This window comes from Chiroxiphia lanceolata, chromosome 4 (genome assembly GCF_009829145.1).
Source record: "Chiroxiphia lanceolata isolate bChiLan1 chromosome 4, bChiLan1.pri, whole genome shotgun sequence".
NCBI lineage: Eukaryota > Metazoa > Chordata > Aves > Passeriformes > Pipridae > Chiroxiphia > Chiroxiphia lanceolata.
The window spans coordinates 34,134,854-34,154,830 of NC_045640.1; the positions used below are offsets into that span (position 1 = coordinate 34,134,854).

General features: G+C 40.0%; 1 protein-coding gene across 5 annotated transcripts in view; it reads right to left on the bottom strand.

The window, feature by feature from the left end:
• STOX2 (storkhead box 2) overlaps positions 1–19,977 on the bottom strand; it is a 145,521-nt gene that overhangs the window by 17,706 nt on the left and 107,838 nt on the right. For 2 of the 5 annotated variants that reach the window (XM_032685459.1, XM_032685460.1), the window contains exon 2: positions 1,617–1,769. In XM_032685459.1, coding sequence (XP_032541350.1) covers positions 1,617–1,769 — 153 coding nt within the window. Of the gene's footprint in view, positions 1–1,616; positions 1,770–2,599; positions 2,622–7,892; positions 8,086–8,234; positions 8,369–8,689; positions 8,779–19,977 lie in introns of those variants that run through there. The other 3 variants (XM_032685462.1, XM_032685463.1, XM_032685464.1) reach the window with 3 other exon arrangements.

Consider the following 19,977-nt stretch of genomic DNA (forward strand, 5'->3'; position numbering starts at 1 on the left):
CAAAATCAGTCAAGCATATGGGAAAAAAAAATACTAATAAACAAAACTACAAACTGGGAGAGAAAGCCAGTATTTACAAAATATGCTTACAGTATTTTTTTTCCACTGTGCAATTATTAAATGTCAGATAAAACTGTTTATTCCAAACACAATTCTCAATCCAGAATTACATTTTAAAATTTCAGAACTTACTACCAGCTATAGCAAAAGCCATGTAACTTTCAAGGTTTTAAGTAACTCTTGCTCTGAAATGTAAGGAAAAAAATTCCAGACAGCAGATCATGGCTATGGTTAGGCTGCCTAGATGAGACAGATGCATCAGTAGTTTTCCTGCTGAAGCATTTTGCATTAGCTGCTTTTTGCAACTTTAAAATAGGTACAGTGGAGAAGTTTCTCAACTGCTTTAGAGAATTGTAAATGCAGGCACAGAATAGTTAAACACCTTGCCCAAAATCACACAAAACACAAACAAAGAAGCTGTGCTCTCTTGAGCAGTAAACCTCTGCCCAGTGCTTTTGCACCACAATTAAAATGTCTCTGTAAGATGCATTTTGCACAATTCACCAGCTCCAGATACAGAGGGCCAGTAGTGAAGCAACATATTCAAGAGTACATTCTTGTCATAGGATTCCTCTTTTTGATGTTACAGTATCTTTAATCCAAGATAATTTCCATTTAGCATTTCATAAGTATTATCAAGTGCTTCCAAGAATATCTTCTGAACAGTTCACCAGCATTTATCAACACAGTCAGTGTACCTATGGCTCTCCAGACATTTTAATTTAGTTATGAAGAGAGTTGTCAAGTTATCTTTAAATCTTTCGTTTTATTATTTTTCAAGCAAGGGCAGTACAGAAGTAAAAGCCAGAACTGTGTCCAAGAAGGATCTGAAAATCCCTGGAAAGCAGGCTGACATCGTCCTTTCAGTCTAAATATAACCTCTGCCTGAAGCAGGCACATCATTGTCACTGGTCTCTACAACTTGCATCACGCCACACATTGAGAGCCTATTCCAGGTGGAAGAAGACATGCAGCATGTGGGAATCCTGCTCTTTAAGAGAGAATTCTCTACGGAGACCTCACTGAGGTTATCTCTATGGAGATTGGACAATGAACTGGTTGAATGATGTCAACAGAGCTCTTATGAGTTAGTTAAAACTGGCTTGAAAGCCACAAGGTGAAATAAGTCTGCTCTGGCTATGACACATCACGCTTTTTTTCCCATAGCTACTAAAGAAGTGCTAAACTCCTTTGACTATGACAGAGAAAAATGTGAGAAAAATCACAAACAAGCTTATTCTGATACTATCTGAAAAAGAAACAAGCCAACAGCTTGTTGTTTAGTACCTCAAGTAATTTTTATTATTTACATAAAGTCAGGAATTAACCCTGCAAAATGCATCTCACAAGAATGGCCTTATCACAGAGAACTCAATTCTCCATATGTTTAAGAATAAAGAAAAGGTTCTAAGATTAGAACTCTAAGGTGTCCTTTTACTTCTGCTTAGCATGTCAGGATTAGTCAATATCCCCATCCAGAAGGGACTGGGGATTGTTTAACTGCCCTTTTACAGACATGCATTCATCTAACCGATGATTTATTAATGACTGGTTACCTGGGAAGCAGGTGGTTAGGTGCTCCATTAGTGCTTCTTGTGTGACTTGTTTTCGGGCAGAGTTCATTGCTGAGATGGCCAGGCAAAGGATTTCCCCAAGTGGAATAAACTGCGACTGAGTGATGGGAGACATGCTGATGGGTGATACATCACCTGTAAAAAGACAACAGATGTGCAATGAAGCGTTTTGTTTAAAAATCTGCTCATAGAACAAGGATGTAGAGATACAACTAGCAAGAATTCTCAGAACTCTCTAGTACTGGGCTGGAGATAAAACCCTTACAACAGAGAACCATCTGACAGTTTATTTCAAAACTTAGACATGGTGAACTTTGGAAAATGGGAAATATATGCTATGCAGACACAGTTTCTCAAAGGGTGCAATAGACAGATTCAGAAAAATGCCAACAAATTAGTACTCATGGTTGCAAAACCTCATGCTTAACATCCTACTAGGTAACTGCACAAACAAAATAGTTGCATGTATTTCTCTGGACATAAAAGGGGAGATTTTACTCCCCTTCAAAGGAGAGTGGTATGGATCACCTATCATTTCCACTTGACATGATATTTTTTTATTAATAGTAACAAAGACCAGAAAAAAAATGTTGCTCAGTTAATGAATAACATTTTCATTCAGCTGAAAAAGCACAGAACACTCTTTAGAGTCCCAAAAACATCAAAATGCCTTAAGATTGATCCTCTGAATAAACCTCCCCTGGATCTACGTGTCAAATGCCTTCATACAAACCACATATTTTTAAGAAGAGAAGTTTCAAAGGTTCCAGGATGGCCCGAAAATTAACTTCGTTGTAATTTTTCTCATGTTGTCTTTACAAAGAATTCACTAACCTATACTTTAAAAGAATGAACAATCTTAAAAAAAATTATAGGAGAAATTACAATTTGATAATACTAGCATGACTACACAAATACACATACACAAGTGCATTTTAACATACTTTATCCAAGTACAAAAATACTTTTTGATTCTGCTCTGTACCTCCTCTTGAAGTGGTAACAGTTCCTCAGTGCAGTTCCCCAATGATGTCAAAGAGGAAAGCAGCAGCCTAAAACATTTTCCTTGCCAGTGGAAAAGGAATAATAAAGAGTAACAGATAGAACAAGGGGTGCTTGACTACAAATCCTATTCTGGCCACAGGTCAGTCAATAGTCAGGGATTAAGTTTTAGCTAAATAGCTTTGAAATTTCAGAAAAATCATCCTATTTTTGCTGCCACAGAGCAACACCTTGTGATCAAATCATGAATCAAATTACCGGAAATTAATTCAAGTTGAAACTTTCACCCACAATTCAGAGAATCCAATATTTGCCCTATTAATTCTATATTCCTATTGTGTCTACTAAACGAGAGGAACAGCTTCTAAGACTGATTATCAAAGTGCATTTAATCTTGCATTATACTCAGTACTTTGAGGGAAAAAAAAGAATTGGTGGGAGTAGCAAATTGCATAACTGTCTCAGTGAGACTTGTGGGCAATATTTTTCAATCACCAGCTGCACAATCTGTTGTACAACAGTGAAACACATCACTCAAGACACAACAAAGATTTAAGAATAGACATTTGTGCTATGTTCTCCTGATTGCTTCTGCTTAATGAGGCCTGACCAGACCAATACTGCATTCCCAACACAGCAGCATTCTTCCAGCTTCAAGCTTCAACATAGTGCAGTCCAAGATCCTCATTCTTATCAGACCACAAAATTATAACCTTAAAATATAACCTTCTCTGGACATTTTTTATTCATACACAGCTAAAAGTTCTTGCCACATGCCTTACAGACAATAGCAAAGAAGATCACACGTAGCTTACAGGAGACATGAGAGATACGCTTCCACATGACTTGGGAGCAAACACCATTTGTTCTTTCATCATTTGATAATGGAAAAGAACATCACAGTTATTATATTCCTATTTACTAATAATTATATCTGCTGTCAGCTTAAACTCGTTCATAGCCAAATCTTTGTAATCATCCAGACACATAAGTTTACCAATTCTGATCACCAGCCATCATTCACTTTGTGTAGGGGATCAGTTTCTTTAATGATTAGTTTCATGTCTAAGAAGTATCAGAATTATGATAAGAATTATGCAGATTTAGCTAAGCAATTTAAGAAATTATGTGTCATGGGTATTCTTGTGAGCACTACTAAATTGAGTTCAGTGCAATGTCAAACAGATTGGCATATATTGGCCTCAGCTGAGGTTTAATCTTATCAGGTTCGCTTGGCACTGAATGGGCTCTCTGGTGTCCTGGTTTTGCCTGGAATAGAGTACCTTTAAGGGCACCCTTAAGGTGAAGGACAGCAACTTACTCAATTGTTTTATCTGGATCATCAAAGACTTGGCAATTTGTTAAACTCAGGCACCCTGGCAGGAGTATCCCTGTGCCTGCTCCCAGCCATGCACTCACACTGCCACCTATATAAGTGCCAGGATGGGAGAGTGTGAGGAAGACCTCTTTCCTTCCCTTGAATGGGAACGATTCATTCATAGCTAATCAGAACAATACTTAGGATATAAGAAATGGGCCTTAATACCATAATCAGCCTCCTGAAGTGGGAAAGGGACTCAAGGAGTTTTATACATGAAGCTTTGCTCTGCAGCCTTGCACCTGCCCTGCAGCCTTGCACCTGCCCCCAGAGGGATGCTTGGACAAGAACTCATAATTGCCCTGCTTACTCCCAGGAACAGCCCATCCTTCTTCCCTGACTGCCAAGAGCCTGGAGAGATCCACTTCTGGGATCACTTCCAGTTAGGACTTGTTAATGTAAAATTGGCTAAGTACAAGTTAAAAAAAAATAAAGTTTGCCTGGATTTTAGTTTAGTAACTTTGCACAATCCTTCCTTTCAAAGCAGGCTTTCAGCATCGAATTGCTTTGTAGGTTAGTGTGCAGAAAACATTCAGTCTGCAGATTTGACCCCCTGCCAGCTGGACTCTTGTCACCAGGAACAAGCCAGGAGTTTTCACTGTAATACTAACTATACTTTACATTACTCATCAATACAAAACATTCAGTATTGGTTCCTTAATGTTAACACAACCTCTAGCAAAGCACACTGTAGTTCATATGTCAGGGTAACACACATCCTACTTGCAAATATCTGGGAGCTTAACAACCATTTAATTAACAATAAAGATTACTATAATTGTCCATAAAATCATAATTTAAACGGCTTTAAATGCAATACAAATGTTCAACAAATATTGGTTTATGTGAGGGCCTTTCTTTCTGTTTTGTAAGGGACTATCAACAGTTAAGCCATAATCTTTTCCACTGAGTGCTTTTCAACCTTCTTCATTATGACAAGGGCACTCTGGTTTCACCTCCATTGTGATAGAATGATCTCCATAGTTTGTTGTTCTAGCTGTCTGGAGATAGTTACTAGCTCTTGTTTAAAAAGGCTAGCACACATTTTGAGCAGACCTAATCATAGAAAGCCAAAATCCCCTCACTCAGGGAGGCTCTAATTTGCCAGATTTTATCTTGACTATCCTGTGGCTCTGGGAAATTACATGTACTCTGTGGTTATAGTTAAGTGAACAAACTTCTTTGATGCACAATAATAGCAAATATCTTGCATCTATGAGATAATATAATATATTAACATCAATTACGCCCATAAATACTGTTTAGCCTGTTGAACAGAAGGTTTACTAGAACTCCTTTAGGAAAGATCTGCTTAAAAAAAAGTAAATAAGCTTTTCCTATTTTTTTTTTGAAGACCACATCACTTACATGAAGCATCTAGCATATGGCTCCTGTTAGCTCTGACTGATGCTTGTCTCAAGCCGCTTTCTTTCGAAATCAAATTACTAGCCTTGACTTTCATATGTTTATGCTCCCAATTAAATGAAAACCGGAGCTCAGAGAGCAGTTTTCACCAGCTGACTGCATGCTTTGTTTAAATATAAGACATATACATATATATACATAGTTTTAGCTCTGTTTCTGCAGCGTCTGTCCAAACTTTTCTCTAAATAATGAAATAAAAAAAAAAGTTTTCTAGACTTCTTGTTTTAAGTAGCACTTAATTTTAAGGAATGTCTAAGCACTTAAGAAACAGTGAATGGGAACTGTCCTCATTTTATGCCCTGGGGATTTGCAGCACTACCCTGGGGGAAAAATTATTTTTATTACTTAGAACAAAAGATTATGTAGCACATAAAATAAACACTTAGCTCTTACACAGCACTTTTATTCAGTGGTTTTCAAAACATTCTGAAAAATTGGGAACTATAACTATCCTTAACATACAGATGAGAAAGTGATGGTCTAACATAGCTGTGAATGAAAATTCACACATCCTGAATCCATACTAGCTGGAACTTTTCCTGTGCTAGTGTATCTAGTGTGTTTGTTCTCTGAATGTCTGGGTAGCACCATTTCAGGAGAAAATGAGGCAGACTACGTTCTGCACCATGTATCAGCAATTCAACTATCAAGTACATAGTGATGACAGAATTTTTATCAGCGATTCTACTGCTGGAAAGAAGTGACCTGGAAGTCAAACTCTTTGTCTCATGAACTTTGCACAGATTACTTGAAAAATCACCTCTTCTCTTATAAATGGAACCATTGTGAAGGAAAATTAAATAAGTTACAGTGTAAACCCACACTTTATGAGAACTTATACACCCTATTCCCCTGAAATAGGGAAGAGATCTTCTGATTACACTCTGCATCCTGTAAAATACAGGAAGCCAAAGTTTCACCTTTCCATTCCGACTCTCAAAATCTTTTTAATCTTTTGTTTCTTATGGATCAAGGCAACCTCTAAACATGATTTTTAGCCTGATTTCCACAGAAAATGAGGTTTGCACAATCACAATCATGTGCCAAAAAGGTTGAACCTCACTAGACAACCGTGATTCTAAAACAAGTGTTTGCTAAGCATGTTCAATCTGTACAATGCTTTAGGCATAGTCACCTCCCACTAGACAGGAAAGAACCCAGTCAAAAAACACCTGTCAAGGGAAATCTGACTTCATTGTCTCTACTGTTTACAGAACTACATTATTAAATAGAAAACATCAAAACCAGAGTAGAGTAACTTCATGATACCTCATGATTATAGTGGTGGTTGCAACAGGACTCCCCTACAAAAAATTTCTTGCAAACAAAATTTTTTCTTGCAAACAATTTCTGATCTTGTTGATTGGAACAGTCTGTTCTGATCAACACACGCTTATGATTTCACTCTGGGAAGAACTACATAAAGGTCATTTTCAAACAAAAGGTAGCTAACAAAACCAAAACTACTTGTAATGGGCAAAAAGAGGGCTCTTCAGTCTAGAATATTATCACTTTTTACTCAAGAATACTGTAAGGAAAAAATCTCTTCTAGAAAAAGTACCTTTTCAGGTTTACTTCAAAAAGGGACAGATGCTGAAGAAGTTACATGTCTGGCCTGGGTTGCACAATTACCCCTTTTTGCCCCAACTCCCTAGGTGACTGAATTATTCTAATTAAAAAATAACTTACATAGATGTAGTAAGCAAAATATTCTTATGTGAATTCACAATGAGGACATACAATTGCCATTTTAAGCTAGATGTTCACATTTGATTGAACAACGGAAGGGAAAAGGAGGAATATGCAGATTCCTGTGGTATTACCCAGGCTACTCTGAAATACCTTAAATCTGCACTAGTACACTAACACAGAAAAGATCACATATCACTGGCAAAATCTGAAACAAAGAAAATTAGAAGTGTTGCTTGCACTGTTCTCAGGCATAGCCTAAATCCTCCTTTTAAGCTACATTTCCTGCAGTATTTTTATGAAAAAAGCTGCAGGCTGTGTTTACTAGACAGCTACACGTATCAAGAGTACTGATAACAATAATAAAAAAATACATTAAAGATTCATCCATTTATTTCTGTTTAAAGCAGCTTAAACAAAGGCTCAACAAATGCAGCAACACACATTCATTCACTAACCAGCAAGCTCCTTCTGCACCTCTGAAATGCACGCACACCAAAACAAATAATAAACACTTCCAAGAGAATGTGACCACTCCAAATCTAAACATGCTGAAGAAAACAGGGCAAACTTGGTATAACCATATAACAAACACTTGCCTCTAAACAAATTTCTAGTTCCTTACCAGCTACTAACTTCAACTACGTAAACTGATTTTTTTAATCATTCAGACCCAGCTAAAATAACGACCTCCAGGTTCACCAAGTGGCACTAACTTTCAGAAACAGGTGCTAAATTGCTCACAATCAGCAGACTGGTCTTACATGCACCCATTTTGTGCATTTCCTGTGATTTAGTTTTCCTTTTCTTTGTTCATGTCCTGTGGCCAGCTGCCTCCTGGTCCAAAGTGATATCCCAGCACACGTTACAACTATGATCATCAAAAGTTTCTGCTGGAGCACGGAACTTTCCCAGAGGATTCAGTCAGTTGAGGAGATTTCTGTAGTGTTGCTTATCCTGGGAAGGAAGAGGGTGGGACTGTAGTTTTTTAATATATTGTGTGCTCTAGAATGTGTTTTCCCAAACAATATTTTTCAAATGCATCTTTTAATAAATGTCCATGTCTATATTCCTGGCACACAATATGTTAAAAAAGGGGGACTTACCTGAACCCCTATGGTCTGGTTCCATGCTCCAGTACAGTATCCAGAGTAGCTGTGATGTAACAACAATGTGCAAATTGGGGCTTTATATCACTGTGGAGGCTGGCTGAATGCAGCATAGCTCAGTGCCACAGGACCTGAAAGAAGAAAAACAAAGCATGCTTTCAGGCATTAATATGCTGAACACCCACCTCTTAAAGCAGGAAATAGGGGCATACTGAAAAAAAAATGCAGTTATCTATGCAGGTCCACTGAAAGGAACACCATTTCACACAATTCTCACATAAGCATGAGAAATAAATGGTTAAGAAATTACAGGGGAGGCGGAGGTAGAGAATCTAAAAGGGTCTACAAATATAACTCCCACACAGTGTTTTGAAAACATCTCTTTTTGCCCTGTTTCCATGGAATGGCTGGAATCACGTTCTGACACCACCCCCTGTTCCGAAGTCACTCACAGTCTTTGCAAAGCACCTCTCCACTGCAGTGCCTCAGGATTCTGCAGTGTCACTCCTCTTCTCCCTGGCTCTCTGCAAAGTGAAGTCATAGGAATGGATCAGCCAACCTGACTTCTCACTACCCTGCCCAGAATCCTTTGTGAACCAAAATGAGTCATCGCTCTGAAAAAAATCCACAGCGCAATGTTCCAGGTTTCTCCCTGTGTCTGCGCTGGCTTCTTTGTCTTTGAAACGAAGTGCCTATGCTTCTGGAACAGTGCCCAGCTGCATTGTACAGGATAACAAGCCAGCCTTCTCATTAAGTGGACAAGAAAGCTATTTACATGCATTAGCAAAGACAAGTAAGTTGAAGCTTTAACCCTCTAGTCAAGACAAAAAAATTACCCCTAACATATCTTCCTGACGTAACACACAACTCCTCCAGTACACAGAAACACAAATGCACAGACATATGTGGGTATACACACACAGAGAGCAGTATTTTCTTAAATTATTCACTATTTATCATGACACATACCAGTTTTGACTCTACTGATTAAAAAGAAAGATTTACTCTCCTTTGTCAGTCCTGAAGAATGCTGCAGACCTGCATGTAACAAACAACTCTGCTGTACACTCGATCAAAGTTGTGCTGCTGCAAACTGTTTATCCAAAAATTAGAAGCAGTGGACAAGTTCTTGCAAGCTCATTTTCCATCATCCCATTCACCATTTGGGCTCACAAAAAAGTGAGCCCTGAAACCATGCCAGTCAAACTGCTCCAAGTGCTGAAGGCCAGCAGAGCTGCTTCAACTTCTGCTACTGACAAAGAAGGTAATGCTCAGAACGAGGTCACTGTGTCAGGATCTCACTCAGTGCTAGGTTTTCCATTGCTTGGTGAGGACATGCTAGCTAAAGCATCAGAAAAGCACAGAAGAGGTAGGAATAATGTGTGATGAGAGACAGATGCTGCTGTTTTGAAGAAACGTTTTTAGTTGTTTGGAGATTTTCTTTTAAAATAGGGAAAATATTCAAAATTGCCTTTACTGCAAAAGGACTATTTCTAGTCATGATGTAGTCACCAAAATGAGTGAAACACAGCACTTTAGGACTCACCTGTGCTGTGCTGGAATAGGCAGTTCTCCTAGGTGCTCCCCTAAATGAACATACCAGGTGTTTAGGACCAAATGAAATACAAAAGTCACCACCTCCCTATGCTGCAAGCCCTGGCCCTACAACAACCCTGGCAGTGAGAGTCCAACCAAGCCTATGCAAGTGTTTCAAGACAACAGGTAAATACTTGGGTTACACAACTAACAAACATCACTTTTGGCTGCAGGTCTATAGCAACTGTTATGCAGTAAAGCCATACTTTAAGCAGGCTAATTTACCTGTGTAAGGTTAACCAGGTGCTTTGCTACACCTGTAGTTACACAGCAGCCATGACCTCAACATGAAAAGCTAGGGCTTTGCTATACACACATCAATTTCTGTGTTCCTGAAAGGCCTCATTCCAGGAAATTTGCCTGCAACTTTAGAGGAGTTTTGCCTTCCCTGGGGCTGTGTACAGTACAAATGCACCATACACTTCTCTCTGTGTAACTCCATGCAAGCATGTGCATTCAAATAGACCAGTACAAAATACAGTATAGCCCGAGATCAATCTCCATCCTACAGTGAGGAAACAGATGATCTAAAGATCCCATTTTCTTCCTTTGCACACAGTGCTGAACACAGACTCCTTTGTCAAACTCAACATTAGCTTGCATAAATCCTTAAGTCCTCCTGAGTCAGGGCCTGGGATTCCCTTCCTTTGCCACAGCCCTTTCACCATCAGTAGAGGGAAACTCAAGAGGAAGAAAGGCATATGCTCAAATGGGGACACACACACACCCCCCACGCACACAACAACACATGACAGAGAACAAAAAAGGCTAAAAAAGAACACGGTCAGAAGAGTCCAAGAAGGTTACCAAGAGGGTAATTCAGACTAGCCTGTACCAGTTACCATGGATCCCAAATTTCTGAGGCTAAAATCAGCCATCAGCTCTCAGCAAAGCCTGTAGTTGCAGAGACTATAGTCATCTACCATTATGATTACTTCTACAAGAACCAATTTCACAAAGCAGGAAGCACCCAGCCACTACACTAAGAACACAAACCACGAACTCTGTGGCTCCAGAACACACCAGACTAAGGAACATCAGACGTATACTTACATTTCTTTAGGAAATCTCTTAATACTAGAAATTGTGACATATTAGTGCTTCACTAATAATAACTTACTTGTAGTATGCTAATAAGTTCCACTTGACTTACCTGAACAAATCTGCCAGTTCTTTAAGAATTCACTTAAGAAAACACAAGAGGAAGTATGATCAGGATATTAAGCTCAGTAGTATCTCAACAAGTAATGCCCATCTGTTTTTGTGCTAATATTGTCTAGGAGCTTAAACATTCTTTTTTTTTTTTTACTTCTGCTGCTTACACCCCGATGAATTAGCAGAGAACACACCTCCCCTCCTTCAGATCTCATTCCACTGGCTTTTAAAAAAGCACATTCTTTTAGCGCTCTTTCACACATCTGCTCCTCCTGTCCCTTTAATCCTTCTAGAGAACTCCTCTACATTTTCTCTAACTTACATAACTTTCCTCTAAAAGCAAGAGCCAAAATTCTGTGCCATATTCTAGCTAATCTCTCACCTGCATCAGTTACCAGGAAATTGAAATTTCCTTACCTTTAGTGGAAATACCCCACACTATACCCTGTTTTTTTCCTCCACAGCTGTACTATATTGGTGTCTCACCATCAGCCACCCTGCAACTGAACCAGCAGTTCCAGTTATGTTTTTTATTCTGCCTGCAACTGAGTCTGAAGCAAATATTCCTGTGCTTGACTCCCAGGACCATGACCTTCAACAGCACACTCTGCAGATATGATTAAGGATCTTTGATCATCCAATTCTTCTCATTTGTTATCCAGTTTTTTAAGCATCTCCACTTAGCACATTCTAAAAAAGAATCTCAAAACCTAAAATGAAAAACAAGCTATACTTTAAATGTTACTTAATGCAGGACAGAATCATAAACCAGTGCCACACTTCCTAATACAGCAAGCCAGGAAAGAGCATTTGAATGAACCCATCAAGTCTTAACAGGAAAAACAAAGCAATCAACAAAACTCCTTCCCTCAAAAGCCTAGTAGGTAAAGCAACTGTCTTCTTAGAATTCAACTACTAAAAGAGGCTTCTTTAAATTATAGTTCACTGGAAAGTCTGTGATATTTTAAACCACACAGAAGAATTTTCTAACAGATTTTTTCGCTAGGACCACAAGACAGGAAGGAAGGAGGATTTGGGCTTGTTTTTATCACAGAAACGTGCTACTATCAAATTAATTTGAATAATGTTAATGCTATATTGTTCTCAACCACACCAACACCCCACCTCGTCAAAAACAAAGCCTGCCTGTTCTCTGGCAGCAAACAGCAAATGCAAAGATAGAAGCATTTAAAAAATCTGACACTGGAGGAGATTTGGCAAGAGGGAGTGAGCACATGAGAAACAAAAGAAACAAAAACCAAAAAACAATTATAAACCTAGACTTTTTTTTTAGGGTGGAAATTTTAAAAAGGCACAAAAAATACTCCTTTTCAAACACTCCTGAAAGCACAGAATGTGGCTGTTGGAAGTCTTAGCCACATGTTCTTCACTATCCTCTTCAGCTTAGCCAGAACACATTTGCAGTGTGCCTAGAGATGCAGTTAATATTCAGCAAGAATCTAGTCAGCAGCTAAAATTCTTGAAAGGTAAAGCGATAATTAGCAACACAACCCAGTGGCATAGTGCACTCTCTCTCATTTATATTGACTGCTGCAATCATTAAAAGATTTTCATCCCAAAGACAGTACTGCAGTGGTTACACCTTTTCAAACCAACAGTGATGACTGGCAGATAACTTCAAGTTAAAATAAGAACCTGCAACACTGAACACAAGTCCCATGGTACTGCAGCAGCCTTTAACAGCCCAGTTTTTCCTGGCTAGGAGAGATAACTGATGAAAAGGCCAGGCATGGAATCAATTAAATTAGTGCCAAAGTGGTTTTAAAAAGAAAAGGTTAGATGCTCCAAAGACTTAGCAGTTGAGAGCTTACTGGGTCATGTTTTTCCCTGTCATGGAAACAGTTTTCACTGTGGCTAGAGTACCTTCAAGGAGATGTACTTTAATGCTTGTGAAATTGAAATATTTTACACCCCAATACGTGAAAAAGCTATCCTACTATATTCTGCTCCACCTGCATGGGGTAGATGCAGTGACCCCTGTTACCCACAGTGGCTCAAAATACTTTCAAATTCTGTCCTTTAGTCTAGCCTGTGTGGGGATCAGCTGTGAGGATGGGAACACAGGAACACAACAGTTCAGCAACTCACCAAATCTGCTGCCTCCCTCATGCTGGTCAAGCATCTTAGAGGAAGCATTAGAAAACCAACTGCACATTGCCACCAATTTACACTGCACCTTAAAGGGAAATGCCCTTGTTCCAGACAGAAACCATTCTTTTGAGATCCTCGAGGACTGGCAGATATTAATTTTTTCTCTCAATCAGTATGACTATTAGCAAATGCAGCAATCAAAACCTACCTCCCCAAACAAATGACAGTACCTGGAATCAGGGATTCCCCCAATTAAACAGCTCACTAGATGAAACATTTCCTCCTGTCCATTTCACATATTTTCTTGCTTTTGAATTTTACTGAGCACTCATTTTACTACAGGAAGCAGTAAATCAAAACCTACAACAGACATTTTGCTACTATTTCAACAGTAACACCACCCTATCTACTGCTCTTTTATTTTTAAACGAAATTTCAGGAATCTGAAAATCTCCCTGTACATGAGCCATAAAACCAAAAATGGTATGCAAAAGGATGAAATTATCAATTTCACAGAGACCTCTCTTGCATGACTTCTTACATATCTCCTCATTTACAGAATCTTAAGTTTAGACTTTTAATTACTACTCCTGACTCATCTAACGCATTCACTGCTGACTCCAGCAACGTGCAGACTATGCTCCTAAAAAAGCACAAAACTTAACATATTTAAGCTCTATTTTGTCAGCGTTCACTGCACTGCCTTATACCACGTTGCTTATGTCACTATTCTACAGAATTGCTCAGCTGTTTCACTCAGCTGTCACTAGTGCCTTCTGAAATCCTCCTCAGCAGTCTTAATGAACTTGAACAACTGTGATCTGATAGACAGGGTTACTGCTTCATTATCCATTCCATCCTTCAGATTTTTAATACAGCTATTAAACACCGAACATTTGTTATTGATCCCTGCTGCACAAAACACTGTTAACCATTTCCAGGGCCCAGAAATGGCCATTCTTCCTTTTTCTGCTCTCTATACTAAACTGAGCTTGACAAGACTTTTGTTTTGGACTTTCACCAAGCATTTATAAAGCACTAGAGCGTGGAAGAGTTCTTGTGCTCCCCAAGTGTCGCTATGACCCAGTTTTCTGAAAGATGAGAGCGCATAAAAATAGTTGTGTCTTTGCCTTCTTATTCAGTATAAAGACCTAAACCAGGATATCAAGGCTAGATTCCTGAGATGATCTCAGAAGCTGATGATGATCTCAACTTTAACTGAACTAAACCAAAAGACTAGCAAAATGAGAATTAAGATAATTCCTTTAACAGATTTCAGAAGTAAACACTGGATACAAAGGGGAAAATCATACACAAAAAAATTTTGAGATCAAAGCACGGGGGAATATATAAAACCAAGCTTCAAATTACTACATTTTATGCCATATCAATACAGTATTTTCCTAACACAGATTAAAACAACAACAACGACAAAAGTAATTCCTTATCTTGCCACTATGTTGTAATTCCTTACTCTTGACCATAAAAAAAAAGGTCTTATGGTTACCATCATATTCTTTCAATGAGCTACCCCCACAGGCAGCACTTTAACTCACCCAGACCTTATGGGCCTGAGGGCACCTCCTGCTTAGAAGGGTAAAAAGTGTCTTGGTCAGAGCCAGAGCTTGAGAAGGCTCTCTGCTTCAAAAGCATTTCTGATCACACTGCATTGCACATGGTGAAGGGGACGGTACATGCCCCTCTCCTCACCTGGCTATCCCCTTTTAGAGGCTGAAACTGCTGCACAGACCAGACCTCAGAAACACCCACTAGGGATTCAAGTAACCCTGAAAGCATCTTTTGAAACCTCTGCTGTTTTTCCTGCCTGTTTGCTAGCTACAAGTTTTAATCTTAAAGAACTGATGTAGAGAGTACCTAAATAAAAACCTAGGCTATAAAGATTGAATTAGCAGCAGAAGACTGGAGAGGAAAACAAGAAACAATATAAGTAAGAAAGAACACAGGAAAGGTTAAAAGGAAATGTAAGGGAAGAGCTGATTTTTGTTTGATTGCTAAAGCAGGCCATGCAGCATCTGAGATGTTACTGATGAAAGAAAACTTGTTAAAAGAATCCAAATGCTTAGCGGGGCTAAATGGAAGCAGAAATAATAACCAAATGGTAAGAAATGAAATTAGTACCTCCAGCTATAGGAAGGCTGGGGAAAAAATAAATAGTCTACAGAATTGCTGGGATAAGCAAAGTGGGGATGGCTGCATGTATCAGTGAAGAAAGAAGTGAACAAAGAACAGTTGTTTTGTGACAGCTGATTTGCATGTGCTCTGCATCCACTTGGTGCTTGCCTTTGTTTTGTTTTCTAGGCTGACCACCCCGTGCCACACAAAGGATTCACTGAAAGCCTCCGTTCAAAGTCTCAATTAAAAGCCTGAAAGAACAAAGGTATCTTGCCCTGCAGCCCCAAGCCTGAGCCCCGTGCCAATGACCCAGCAGAGGGACCATCCCCATCAGAGCGTGGGGCTCCGGAACCTGCATTCTACACCGCCTTGGAATGAGCCCTCCTCCCTTCCCAGCATCTGGAACAGGCAGAATAGCTAAAAAGAAACATTTAGCTTGATCTCCAAAGGGTTGCTTCTAAGCTTTTATGATGAGAGATCAAAGCTAGGGAAAGGGTGGGACCTTACAGGACAGTAAAGAAAGTTGAGAATAAATTAGTAGTGTGCATACTAATAAGACACACATGCAATGTCACTAAGGGAGCATGTTAATGGTTTGGGCAGTTTGAACGAAAACATGTGAAAGCAGTTAAGCATGTCATCACCAATACTGTCTTTAGAAGTGTTCTGCTGTTTTATGAGAAACTCTTCAAAACCCACATGCACATGCAGTTTCACAGAAAGAAAGTGTAATCCACAAGAACTTGGAAATGTGAGGCTGCCTAAAGGGCATCCTGCATGTCCTCCATGGTCTGCAAAGCCTATGTATAAGGCTTGTGATTTTTTTCTTTCAACTGTGCTATTTAATTTCTGGTACTACATTTAATTGAGTTACTCTAACATAGATTTGTTATGCAGCATCCGTCCAGTTTGGTACACTCTCTGAACACAAATTGGGAATGTTTGTGCAACAGGGCTAACATGAAAACTGACCTCAGCACTTTGGTCCAAAAGACTAAATTACTGCCAGAATTATCGTGGTGTAATTATACCTATGTAAATACCTATTTATTCTGGAATAAGAGTGTTTTGTTTAACCTGATTTAGCTTACACAACTTCCAAAAGTTTTATCAATGGAGTTAGATGTATATGCATAATCATGCAAACTCCCTCTGTGTGACTTTTTGGATCATGCATAAAAAGGTGAGTTAAAAATACAATAATCAGTAGTAAAAATAAAGTACTAATTTTATTAGAGGCAACCATGTGTCTTCCCGTTGTTCAATCATATACTCCCTATTCAAAAAGTAAATGTTTAAACAAAGGAATTAACCTTCTACTAATTTTTTTCTGGGTTCCAATAGCTTAACTCTTCAAGAGCATATAACCGCTGACATTTAGAGTTTCAAGTACTATTTCTCTAAAAACTTCCTGTTATAGTAAAAGGCAGAGCTATTAAAGGAGCCAAATGTGGCTTCTATTGCCATATGTTGTTTCTAATAGTCACAGCTTGAGTTTCAAAACTGATGGTAGATCTTCACTTCCTTTTATCTCCATTGAGTGCTGCTGTACTCTCGGTACTTTTTAAAATCAGGACTTACCGAAAAGCCTAATTTTAGGCAATTATTTCTGGAACATAAAAAGACTTGTTGCATGTAACCTATCTGGAAATACCTGAAAGTCTTGGATGCATCTCCTTCATATTTCCATTTTCAAACAAGACCCTAAAAGTCTACTTCAGGACACAGAGGTTTGAAAACGATTTACATATCTTTTGCCTTGCTCCCGACAAACATTTTTCAATGGAAGTTCTGATGTTATTAGAGTTCCCAAGAAAAGTCTGGGGGTTGCAAAACTCTGCAAAACGGAGTAAGAAGTTCTTGGGTTTAGAGAATATAATTCTGGTAATTCCTCATGGCATCTTTGGAGACTGAGGACGCAAAAGCCTAGCGTAACTTCCCAGTGACATTTTTCTCCTGTTAAGATAACTGCTTTCAAGGGCAGAAATTACCTTGTAAAGCAGAGTCACCACATATTTTCCCCTCCAATGAATGCTTCCTTGCCCCTCAAGGAATGATCGAGGTTACCACGCAACTATCCAAAGCACAAGTTTGTTTTCAGCTTTTGCAGGGAGTTGTAGTCTGTTGGAGTAAGGGGGAATGAAAGGAAGGATGATACCACGTGACAACAGACTTACTACATTACTCACAGAAATCTTATGCCACATGCATGCTTGCACATGCAAAGACTTTTCCCATATTTTTGAAGTAATTGCCCACTTTTCCAGATGCCTGGCAACTCAGGCTGCCTGATGTCTGGAAACCAGCTACTACATGCATATAGTCTCATCTCACATGTGCAGCAGGTCCAACACATCAGGTGTACTATGTATGCATAATTTATCTATCAGGGACTGTCCCAGATTTTAAGATCTAAAATTCCTGAAACAGCCAGGCTTGTAATTTTCAATCTGAGCTGTGATGCAGTCAGTACAAGCTGTTGTACAGTGTGAGAGTATCTTCACAGAAGAAGCCACTTGAAATAGCAAATCACAGAATATTCTGAGTTAGAAGGGACCCATGAGGATCATCAAGTCCAACTCTTAAACGAACAGCCCATGCAGGCATTGAACCCGTGACCTTGGTATTCTTAGCACCATGCTCTAACCTACTGAGCCAAGTGTATTGCTTGCAACTTTAGGAAGACTTTTGATTCAGGGCCTGCTTGCAGCTTACTGGAGCTGGTAGGAGATACTTCCAGCATCATAAGCATAGGCATTAATAGCACTTTCCATTCCAGAACTGGAAAAAAACATTGGACAGCTCTGCAGTAGCTGATCAAGACTTCACCTTGAGTCTTACCCACCAGTCTGGAAAATTTAGATCTCTATTTAACAGACAACTATTAAAAAAGTTAGGAAATAACACAGACGGACTGCCGAAACATTTCACAGTGCTTTAAATATGCTTTGAAATTTTGTAACCTATTTAAAAACGTCGTTTCTTTTGCCCTACAGCACTAGCAATGAAGAACCTCAAAGGAAGTGCTTAGATAGACCAGATTTACTCGCTTTGCCACTAAGTTCTGCAGCTTCCTAGGGCTGTCAGTCGCGGCCGGGTTCAGCCGTGAGACACGGACCACGGCGCTCAGCCGAGCGTCTCCCGGGGTAAGGGCTGCCCCGCCGGCACAACCCGCCCGCCAGCCTCGCACCGCGCCGCGTTGCTGACCAATCTTTTAGCGTGCAGCAAAGCGGGCAACTGAGCCGGACGGGGAAGCACCGCCCGTCCCGTCCCGTCCCACCGCGCCCCACGGCCCCGCGGCAGCGCCGAGGTGCGGGCACGGCCGCCCGCCCGCCCGCCCGCCGCCATGGCAACGCGTGCGGGGCGCGGCCCCAACAGCTCCCTTCCCCAGTGCTCTGAGGAAAGCTGGCAACCTTCCAGGGCGCCCGAAACAGGAAGGAAAAGCAATATTCGCCTAGTCGGAAGGTGCGACGTTACCCCCTGCCTTTGCACGACACATTTTGAACCAAAACCCATCGCGCTGTTCTCCTCCCGCAAAGGCCACCGGTTCCCCTGCCATTTTGGATGCAGGAGCAATTCCCACAGAACATACACTTCTGTGTGCTGCTGCTGCCTCAGGAACATCCAAAATCCCAGCCACGGGGAGCTCAGAAACGAAAATAAAATAAGGGGGGTTTGTTGATTGGTGTCTTTGGCCTTGAGGTCCTGGGGCTTTGTGTTTTTGTTTGAGGTTGGTGATTTTACATAATGGTAAAGCAGATTTTTGTCCGATTCCTCTATGAGCACTGTCCTCATGGGAAACCCTCCTGCCTTAAGTGAGGGCACAGTGGGGGCTTGGTACTCCAGAAAAGCAGTAAAGGCTTTGCCTCCCTAAGGGCAGTGGCATGATGTGCTGCTGATTCCAGAGGTAAATCTGAACAGCCACTGCAACCAAATCTACCCCCTTCTTCAAAAGCACTTCAACATACTCTTCAAGTATTTTATGCAACTTTTAAAGTCAACATGGCTTCACGATTGAGCCAAGGTTTTTGTTCTTTCATTTTTAGAGATTAAGAGGGTAAAAAAAAAAAAGAACCAACAACAAAGTATTCTCCCTCTGGCTCCTATTGAGGTAGTATCTGAACTTGTGCAAAAACTTTGGCCAATTTACCACTTAGATTTAAGAGGAAGCTATTGTCTAAAAGGACAACCATCACAGAAACGTTTTTGCACAAGAACGGTAGAAAGACCCACTGCCTCTATCTTGAATAGATGTAGAAGGTTCTATATGACCTAAACAGGGTTTGTAAAAACAGTGATCAGCACACATGCTGAAAACTAAAGCTGTAAAGCAAATCAGAAAGCTAAACCAAACCACATTCTCCATATCACTTCATTTCATCAAAAGCAAGCAAGATAATTAGTTTATAAAGGCAAATCACAGGGTAACAATAGGTGCCTGTTGTGGATCCTGAGGATGAATTTGAACTTTGCTCTGAACCTGGACTGAAGGCCTTCTTCCTGAGTGTAAATGAGCATCTTGGGGTTTAGGGCTGGTGTCTCTCATGGTCCACAGGCATCAGCAACATGTACAACCTAACCACACCAAGCTGATGGAAGTTTAGCAGAAAGCTAAAGCAGTATTTGCGTCACTGTAACTCTGTGTTTGGGACACAGCTGATGCAAGCTGTGGGACACAGCTGATGCAAGTAGGAGGTCTGCAGTGTGCTGTGGTCAAGAATCAGCACCATGACCTCATCCTCTT